The sequence below is a fragment of the Palaemon carinicauda genome, unplaced genomic scaffold, assembly GCF_036898095.1.
Source record: "Palaemon carinicauda isolate YSFRI2023 unplaced genomic scaffold, ASM3689809v2 scaffold1537, whole genome shotgun sequence".
In the NCBI taxonomy this organism is placed as follows: domain Eukaryota; kingdom Metazoa; phylum Arthropoda; class Malacostraca; order Decapoda; family Palaemonidae; genus Palaemon; species Palaemon carinicauda.
The window spans coordinates 8993-20000 of record NW_027169078.1 but is presented as its reverse complement, the minus strand read 5'-3'; the positions used below and the strand labels follow the sequence as shown (position 1 = coordinate 20000).

The 11008-nt window shown below is 34.3% G+C and overlaps 1 protein-coding gene across 3 annotated transcripts in view; it reads left to right on the top strand.

Moving 5' to 3' along the window:
• LOC137635645 (sulfotransferase 1C4-like) overlaps positions 1-10302 on the top strand; it is a 15854-nt gene extending 5552 nt beyond the window's left edge. Inside the window, exons 2-7 of one of the 3 annotated variants that reach the window (XM_068368113.1) lie at positions 3123-3311; positions 3875-4017; positions 6608-6812; positions 7186-7312; positions 7813-8100; positions 9664-10302. In XM_068368113.1, coding sequence (XP_068224214.1) covers positions 3144-3311; positions 3875-4017; positions 6608-6812; positions 7186-7312; positions 7813-8100; positions 9664-9776 — 1044 coding nt within the window. In that variant the 5' untranslated portion in view covers positions 3123-3143 and the 3' untranslated portion in view covers positions 9777-10302. Of the gene's footprint in view, positions 1-3122; positions 3368-3871; positions 4018-6607; positions 6813-7185; positions 7313-7812; positions 8101-9663 lie in introns of those variants that run through there. The other 2 variants (XM_068368112.1, XM_068368111.1) reach the window with 2 other exon arrangements.
• The last annotated feature ends 706 nt before the right edge of the window (positions 10303-11008 follow it).

Genomic DNA, 11008 nt, shown 5'->3' with positions numbered 1-11008 from the left:
TTCAGTTTAGAGTTTAGGTAGTGTGGTCTATATCATTTACGGAGAAGTAAAATTGTGTATCATCTGAAAATAGTGTGAACTTAACTTCATGCTTTTCTGGTATTTTCGATATACCAATTATATAGATACAGAATAAGATTGGCTCCATTACACTCCTTGAGGTACCCCTCTGTTTAAGAATTCATATGATCAATAAGTGTTTCCAACCAAGTAGTCTTTTAGGTATTCAAAAGCTTGATCTTATTGACCTATGTCCCATAGGTTATTAATAGCAGTTCATGACCAAATATATCAAAATCATCAGTAAGATCAAGTAATATTGGAATACCACAATTGTTTATCATCATTCATTTCCAGCAAATAATTTACAACAGAACAGATAGCTGTCTCTGTAAAGTATAATTTTCTGTATACAGAATGGTTGTCTGGCAGAGCTTCTATTTCTTCTAAGCAAGTAAATAGTTGTTCAAGAATTACGTATTTTAGCACCTTTGAAATAATAGATGGACTTGAAATAGGTCTGTACGAGCTTAATTCCGGATAATCTGGAGCCCTTTTCAGGACCGGTGTGACTATCACTATTTTTTTCAGATTTGGGAAACTTACACACATCGATGCTGCTATTTGCTATTCTCGTAATTATATCAACTAGATTAGAATTTTTTTTTTCTGAAGCTAATTCATATATTTGCATTATATCGATCACACTTGCCTTAGATTGGAACATCCTAAAAGATCATTTGTAAAATAGTAGATATTATATATAAATTATACATTTAAATGGCGATTTAATATCCCTCAAGTGAATGAAAACACTCTTTATAAGTAATTTATAAAGAAAAAAAATATGATAGATGAGATATATTATATATCCTTTGACAGGAAACATACTATGTAATAGATTAAGTTTAATAAACCATGAGTATGACAACCAAATTAATAAATAAGATGAAAATCTCTCTTTCATAACCAAAAAATAATGAAATAATAACTTTGGATATGGATTCTTCATAGTACAACTTTTATTCACAGGTATTAAACGTTCACTGAAGATAAAAAAAAAAATACATATATATGATGATTTGAAAGACATTATGGCACCGTTTTACTTACAATGTAAAATATAAAAGATAAATCTGATAATTACCTAGTTGACAAATACAAGCCTTTAAGGACAGGCTAATATAGAAGAAACAATGCCTAATTAGTCCTTTTCCGAGTGGAGATACATTAACGTGTCTAAAGGATTTGCGTATTTCCATGATCAGCAAAGTTGTACTATAGTCTATTTTTTATAGCGGCGCATATTTGCACCCACTCACAGGGGTGCCCTTTTAGCTCGGAAAGGTTCCTGATATCTGATTGGTCGGAAGTATTTTTGTCCGAACACCTTCATTGTTCTCGAATAATCACCAAGTAATGTGAATCGAAACTTATTTATTAACCTATATTTCCCCATCAGATATATGTTTTGTCAATAAAAAAAATGTGAAAGAATAAATATATTATAAAGAATCGTCTTGGTAAGTCTAAACTTAATAACACAATCCGCCGAAGTCAACGACAGCAGCTGGTTTTCGGATGCCCGCTTTGTAATTGTGTAATTTTTCACATATTTTAACGTAAATTGGGATAAATTACACTCAGCATAAGTTGAACATGTTATTATAAACTTTCTTTGAATACCAGAATTTACCAAAATCAAGGAATCAATAAAACTCGATATTTGTGAAAACTTATGGGGAGGTAAAAGAACAGCCTCTAGCGGCCTGGCGGGAAAACGATCCCTTCTGACTTGTAGACGCAGTTTTTTTTTTTTCTTTCGTAACATAGTTCGGCCTATTCTTTTCAGTTTAAATAGTCTTGCATTGTCTCTCTTCGTATTATTTTGCTTAGTATTTTCCCACATTCCTGTTCCTCACATAATATCTATCTATTTTCCCCGATATCCCTTTTTTCATATAGGCCTATGTGATATCCGCACTACGATTCCTTATGTTTTGTACCTTACGTCAGTAAGCATGTAAATAGTAATAACAACATAAATTTTATGATATGTAGAAAGTATAACCTATTCTTTAAACCTGAAATTAAGCATAGTATTTTTTCTTTATTCCCACCTCTACACTATTTTAATGAGACTAGCACGCGCTTCCCTTTAAGGCATCACTTTCGACAGAGGATAAGAAATAAGGAATCGTAGTGCGGATATACCATTTATGAAAGAAGTGATATCGGGAAAAAAGATATATATTAGGTGAGGAACAAGAATGTGGGAAAGTACTAAGCAAAATAATACAAAGAAAGACAATGCAAGACTATTTAAACTGAAAGGAATATGTTACGATAGAAAAAAAAAATAAAAAAACTGCGTCTACAAGTCAGTAGGGATCGTTTTCCCGCCAGGCCGCTAGAGGCTGTTCTTTTACCTCCCCATAAGTTTTCACAAATATCAGGTTTTATTAGTTCCATGATTTTGTTATTCAAAGAAAGTTTATAATAACATGTTTAACTTATGCTGAGTGTAATTTATCCCAATTTGCGTTAAAATAGGTGAAAAATTACAAAATTACAAAGCGTGTATCCGAAAACAAGCTGCTGTCGTTGACTTTGGCGGATTGGGTTATTAAATTTAGACTTACCAAGACGATTCTTCATAATATATTTATTCTTTCACATTTTTTTATTGACAAAACATATATCTGATGGAGAAATATAGGTTAATAAATAAGTTTCGATTCACATTACTTGGTAATTATTTGAGAACAATGAAGGTGTTCGGACAAAAATACTTCCGACCAATCAGGTATCAGGAACCTTTCCGAGCTAAAAGGGCACCCCTGTGAGTGGGTGCAAATATGCACCGCTATAAAAAATAGACTATAGTCAGAACCACCCATTCTTTGTTGGTTAGCTGCGAGCTATCCGACGAAATTCTCCCGCCATCACCTTCTGCACTGGCCAGCGATGGGGCGGAAACTGACTAAACCCCAGATATGAATTGACATGTCTCAGGCCTTTGCCCTGCAGCGGATTACAAACGGGTGCATTTATTGTTATATTAGAAATATACAAAACACTACTTTATTGCTTTTATTAGTTGCTGCTCTTCTTTCTTTCAGGTTAAGGAGAAAGAAACAACCATGAAGTTTGCAAGTGGACACGAAGGCTCTCTTCTAGAAGGAGCTGAGATTGAGGAGCAACGTAAAGACTTCGAAGGTTACAAAGATTTAGTTCGGTTGACACCCGGCAGATGGCTCTTCCCCTCAACATACACTCAGTATGCTGACAAAATTTATAACTTCGAGGGGATTTATCCGGCTGATTGATAACATCATTATTATCAAAGATACTAGTGATGGAAAAGGTCATCTGCTGCCGAGTTTTTTATATAATTTATGCAACATTCATTGATATATGTAATCTATTTAACATGCAAAACTTACCTCAAAATCATAGTAATGAATATAAAAAGAACCACAATTCTTTACACACAGATAAATTTCCTTTAAATGTTATATGATCTGATTTATAAAGAAATTGACACAAGGATAATAAGATCATTACACCTAGCTAGAATTGAAAGCTAACAATAAGAATAAACTAAAAAACAATTCTTCTTCTACATCGTTTTTGTTACAGTTGCAATCACACTACATCTCAAGTTAGAGAAGATAAATTTACAAATTACTTCTTATGTCATTTATTTATTTCTTTATTTCTTTTCCTCACTGGCCTATTTTTCTCTGTCGAAGCCCTTGGTCTTATATGATCCTGCTTTTCCAACTATGGTTGTAGCTTATCTGGTAATGATTGTAAATGAAATCTCTTTTATTCAGTGCACCAACATTTCCCCTCTTCTTGAAAGCAGCACAAGAGCAGTGACGTCATCATCATGACCTATCCAAAGTGCGGGACGACCTGGACTCAAGAAATCCTCTGGACGATAAGGAATAACCCGGACCTCAACAATCCAAAAGATCAAATCCCTCTCATGGTTCGAGCACCATTCATAGAGTAAGATGTTTTTAATATTAGTAGCAATATGTTGTAAGCAGTACGAGTTGTACAGTTGGCTAGCTTTCATCCGGTTCACTTTGCGGGAAGCTAAAGAGATGTCTGGCAGCTGTATATTGTATAGTTGGCTTCATTCATTCTGGTACACTTCACAGAAAGCTAAATAGAAATCTGGCTGCTGTATAGAGAGGGAAACAGTTGGTAACGTTGCCTGTAAAAAAAAAGTCACTGACCTTGTAAACAGGTGACCAAAATCATATTTGTTAATTTCACGACGTGCTATGATGCAATTACTCATATCCTATTTAGAGCAGTTTGCAAAATTAATAAAAACTCAGCGACTTTATTTTACCGGCAGCAATGTTTAGCTTCTGTATTGCTAAACACAATATTATCTACTACAATGTACAGTGGTCAGACACCTTAGCTTCTCTTGAAGTTCACCGGAATTTAATGAATCCAACTATACAAAAACTTTATTTTTTCTTTCTCCTCGGTTTTCTCTCAGCTTCGGCTGAATAAACCTACCTGCTGTCATTGTGTTAATTGACTCTGTACAGACTATTTACTTTCATTGATGATCACTCTTTGGACCCCCTGCTATGGCTAGCGATGTTTTCAACAACAATCCTTTTCCTTGTAGCTCATCCTTTACCCGATCTCGCACCCGTTCCTAGAATCCGGCTCCTAGGCACTTCTGTCGTTTTCCTAATTTTTCTGTTATGACGCATCCAAACAAAGATCCTTACGCCATCATCTCTGAATTCAAAGAGAAGGACAAACCCTACATCAAGATTAGGGTCATGATCATCCCCTTATAGAGTTTATCATCACTACCCTGGATAACGATGTTGTAATTTACTTGTCAAGAGAGAGGACCTACATCCAGATGCTTGATCCAGCCCGGAGGAAAAGATGGATAAAAGTCTGTGGATATCATCCCAGGCTCCCTTATGCCTCCCAAACTGCATAGAGAGATAGGCCATGCAGAACGCTGCATGATTAGAGCTGGACAACTCTCCACCAAGACCAGATGTCTATACGAAGGACCTCATCCAGCTATAATCGCCCTTGGCATCTGGTGATTCCTTCAGGTAAAGTATTACACCCACCCCCTGGTGTAACTGCTTTGGACACCATCAGAAGCAATTCCTGGCCTCCTCCTCAACCAGTAGCATTTGTGTCATGGGCCATGACACTGATGTGTGCTTCAGTCTGTACAAAGAAGGCACACCAACAACTGCCTCCTGCCCCCATTTAAAAAAACATCACCATATCTGAAATCCACGGTCACCTGTAAGGAAGTAAAACATTTCACTCTAGCAGAGGAATCTCTCCTCTAATCCCCAAAACCGCTCTTCAAATTTCCAATCCTCCTTTCCCTTTAACGAGAATCTTCAACCTGTTCCTTCTCCATCCCTATCATCATTCCTGAACCCATTCCTACTTACTTTATTCCTCCTCCTCCTCCTCCTTAATCTATACACAATTCCCATCCTACTCCTACTCCTTTGACTTCCTCTGCATCTGATCGGCGTCAAACACCTTAGATGTCAGTATGCCAGAAAACCTCTAATCAATCAATCAATCCTCCTCCTCTGATTCCCTTTCTCTTCCTGATTCGAAGAAACGTTTTCTTCCTCAGGAAGGTTCTAAGACTGACATCCCTCCTCCTCCTTGTAAATACTGTCCAACTCTTTTTGAGTATACTAAAGTGGATCGTTCTGAGCAGGATCGTGTGATCCCTGAGTGCCGTCATACAGACCCCTCCCGTCATCCTGATATCAAGCAAACATATTTGGAATTCTCAAAACTCTCTGATACGCAAAGATCTCTCATTGCCTGTAAATTCTTTGGTTAATCTTAACTGCTTTTTCCCTAAACTTCTCTTCTTCTGTATAATTGTTCCTATTTTATCTTATCTCGCTATACATATAATAGTGTAAGATACTGTATAGACAAACCTATTGTATGGAAAGTGCACAGCTCTTGCTCTCTCAACCCCTTTTTTTCGTAACTAAATATTATGCGAATCACAAAAGAAAGCCTTATGCTTTATTGAGCTAGCAGGAGCTTAGGGCCTACTGGTTCAGTTCTAAGGCTGCTATTTTCAAGAACCTAACTTGATCCTAAACTATCGTTGATAAGGCCACACCACTCAAAATAGGTAGCGGAATATTCTGGAAACAAGATGGTATATATATATATATATATATATATATATATATATATATATATATATATATATATATATATATATATATATATATATATATATATAGATAGATATATATATACATATATATATATATATATATATATATATATATATATATATATATATATATATATATATATATATATATATATATATATATATATATATATATATATATATATATATATATATATATATATATATATATATATATATATATATATATATATATATATATATATATATATATATATATATATATATATATATATATATATATATATATATATATATATATATATATATATATATATATATATATATATATATGTATATATATTCCTTTTTCTGAATTCTTTTATCCATTCACAGGGCAGATATGTTGGTTTCTCGAGAGCAGACAGAAGAGGATTTTGCTAAAAATCCAGTATCGCAATTTTTTCTTAAGACCTGTCCGGATAAGAACTGGAGAGACGGTGTTTATCTTCAGCTGTCCGAAACCTCAGAGGAACCAAGAACCATCAAGACACACTTGCCATTTTCCTTACTCTCGCCTTCTTTGCTAGACAATTGCAAGGTAGACTTTTAAAAGACCTCTCGTATGTTTTTTGTAAACATATGCTGGCATCAGGTCGTACTACAGTATTTGCGAATGGGAATTATTTTACACCTACGCAATTTTATGTCAAAGCCAGGTATACCTTTTTTTTTCTTTTTTCAATTCCTTGCGAAAAGTATTTTGTATTTCTAGTGTCCCAATCATGTCTATTGCTTCTACTTTTTTAAATAAAAGGTATTATTTTCTTTTGGATTTACTCCGAAACTAGCATAGGAATACTATGCATTTTTAGTATTTACTCCTTTTACTTTAAAAAGATATATCATAGATCTGGAGAATTACACCGGAACAAGCATACGAATAGGTGAGTTCCATAGTCATCTCCCAACAGGTTGTGTATGTTGCCAGGAATCCCAAGGATGTGATCGTCTCTTACCTCCATCACTCGAGAATCATCAAGATGCACGGATACGTTGGAACCTTTGAAGATTTTGTCCAGTACTTCGTCGACGATGATCGTAGGACTGATTCGACTGTTTGATTGCTTTTATTTAAATATGATTCTCTTACTTAATATGCTTCTCTTTAAAGGTTTGTTTTATATATATATATATATATATATATATATATATATATATATATATATATATATATATATATATATATATATATATATATATATATATATATATATATATATATATATATATATATATATATATATATATATATATATATATATATATATATATATATATATATTTAGATAGATAGATAGATAGATACACATGTGTGTGCGTGTGTGTCTGCATGTATGTGTGTGAATTCTTGCGTAAGTGTTTGATTTCAGTTTAGTACTCTTTGTGGCCAGTCTGATCTTGAATATCATTGAATGATTCCATATTTCTCCCCCTTACCTTGATTTTCATGAAATCATTGTATATACATTTCATGATAAAGAAATATTTCCCACATTTCTTTCAACAAAAGGTGTGAAATTCCTTCGTTTCCCTTTCAGTCTTGTATGGACCTTACGGCTCGCACATGAAGGAGGCTTGGGAGAGGCGAGACCACCCAAACCTTCACATGATGTTCTACGAAGACATGAAGGCGGATCCTTACAAGGCCTTCAAGCAATTGGATGCCTTCCTGGGCACTGAGTTGACAGAGACACAGTTGCAGAACATTGTTAAGTACACAAGTTTCTTAGAGATGAAGACGAGGGGCGAAAAGCAATTCCCTGGAGATAATAGCGAACATTTCAATGTGGATATTATTAAGAAGGATGGAGGGTTCTTTAGAAAAGGTCAGATTTGTCCTAATTTAATTTTCTTATTGATTCTGTTAGGTTAGATAACTATTTTTTTATTACTTGCCATGGCCACTAGGTTGTGGCAATAAAGTAATAAATAATGGGAGGCGGGACATTAGACGACTTTTACATCGTAAAGTGGATTTATTGTCTAAGTTAGTTTTCCCAGAAACATGAACAGAAATCTTCTTCGAAGTAAATGAATAAATCTCTTTAATAGAACTTCAAGTCTCTCTAATAACATAATAGAAGAAATATAAATCTCTCGCTGACTTTAAGATTACTGGATCAGTTAGTAGAAAAATGCTCATAATTACAGATAACAATAAATCACTTCTAAATTACAGACACACTCAGGAAGTTCAGGCTTGTAAGGGAAACGGTCAAAATGAATACTTACAAATGAGTATATGTTGGGCGTCTTGTTGCGCATCGACGCCAGCCATGGCTGAGAGGGGCCTACTATTGGTTGCCCACTCAGGATTTGAGCTCCGCCTGAACTAACTACTCTTGGCTTTCCAGCTGTTCTTATTTCCAACACATTTCTGGTGTGTGTGTGTGTGTGTGTGTGTGTGTGTGTGTGTGTGTGTGTGTGTGGGGCGGGGGGGGGGGGGGTTGTTAAAAGGGCATGTCTTGCTTCTGAGTAGCCGCGGCAGGTAATGTAACCTCACCCAGCCGCTTCTTTGCTCCTTTACGTTCCCTCTCCTCGGTGTACATATTGGTATGGAAACAAATTCAGTACACGTGTGCTTGCTTTAGCAGCTATCTAACTGTCGCATTAAGCTGAATTCCAACATATCCAGGAACATGAAGATGAGGCCCAGTTAACGGCTGTCAAGAAGTTGTCTATATTCTCATGATAGATTTACTTTAAACCCCTTATATGCAACAACATTCCATCCAAAAGATACATTAAATTTAGGGGTTTTGTTGACAAGAAACAGCATTTTCCGTAACTCCAATCTTAATAAAATTCCTTCATAGAAATTATTATATCATTTCAATCAAATTCAACAATGATTTAACGTTTTGGGGTTGAGAAGAAACAGTATTTACCATACTTCATTCTTATTATGTTTTCGTCATTAACTTTTGCATTATAACGTAGATGGCTCGTTTTGTTTTTCTTTTCCTTTTTACCATTTTAGTCAAAGTCAATATTGAATCAAATTTTTCATTTGAAAATAAACAACACCTTCGGGTAATTATGAGACCAAAAAAACTAATGCTGATATTACATTAAGGACATAACAGCTAAGATTACAAATATTCTCATCATATCATCCTTATTCTGCAATATTTTTAACTTGGCTTTCAAATTCTATAAGTTTAAGGGTGGATTTCTTCATTTCAATCGGGGCAGCAACAGTTTTGGTCTTATCTATTTTCTGTGGATATCTGTTGATGTATATTTCAAGTTTGAATTTAAAAGAATACTTTTTACACAAAAAAATATTAGTCATTGGGCGATAAACATATTTCCCAGGTGTAGAAAAACTTCCAGCATCCCCATGTATGGAAAACGTGTATCCACTAATCCTGCATGTCTTTGAACAGGTCAATCCGGAGATTGGAAGAATAAATTCACCCCCGAATCGGAAGCTAAAGTGGACAAGTGGATTCGAGAAAACATGACCATTTTCGGTGTAAATTTCAAGTACAGCATCTGACTGCCTGAAAGGGAGACGCTGGCCAAACTTTAGGCCAAATTTGTTTTCAAGAGATTGCACCAACAAGGAAATCGTTTCTTCAGAAAGCATGAATGATTGATAATTATCTCGCATCATAACAACAAGTATCATTGATGCCGATAGGAATATGCTTAATAACGAAATAATAAATTATGATAGAAATATGAAATAAACAGACATAAAAGTTAACAATAAATCATTTGAAATTTAAAAGAGCATTTAAAATCCAGGAAAAGGCCGGATTCTTCCTTCTTTGAGAGGTGTCAGACTGTCAGTATTACATCCCTTACTCCTGAGAACTTTTTCCTGTTCCAGGTTATTTCTTTCAATCGTATGTAATTAATAATAAGATAATGAAAGAGTCAAATATGTCCAAATTTATTCTTCAGAATGTAATTTCACTTCCTTCGCTAGATGTGTTTTATAAATAAAAACTGTGTTTTTGAAAAAGAATTTTAATATCTCACATTATGTCAGTTTGTATTATGTCATACGGATTACTTTCTTCGCATTTCCATAAAGAAAGGTTTATCAAATGTCTTTTATTTCTTTCCTTATCTATGATAAACATCATATATAGTTAACACTATTGTTAAGATATTCAGATAGAGATGGTTTACTGCAGGTAAATTGGCATGCAATTATTTATTTCCCTTTACATGTATGATTTAATCATAAAGCAAAAAAGTTTAATATTTGGACTATTATTCCTACTGTACAAACTCAAAAATCTATATGATTTATAAAGCGAAACTGAGGAAACTCTTGTAAAATAGCCATAGAATAATAAAGAATTGATCATATTACAGGAGAAACTACATTTCATTTCAAAGTAAAAAATACTAAATATTTAATTATTCAACTAAGGTAAATGATGCTTAGTATGAAAAGATAAGATTGACTTAAAAAATCCGTAAGGATAGAATAGTAAATACTACAGTATTACCCAATTTTACTAAAGTAAAAGCATTACCGTATAAGGATGACGTAATAAGTGAGGATTGACTTCGAGAGAGAGAGAGAGAGAGAGAGAGAGAGAGAGAGAGAGAGAGAGAGAGAGAGAGAGAGAGAGAGAGAGAGAAAAAAACACTTTAATTCATAAGTTTGGAATAAGCTTATAAGAATAGAAACACAATAGTTTCAAGGCCGTTCATGAATGGTAGACTCAAGGGAGAGTGACATTCCCCTAGTAAGCAGGACAATGCCCTAGA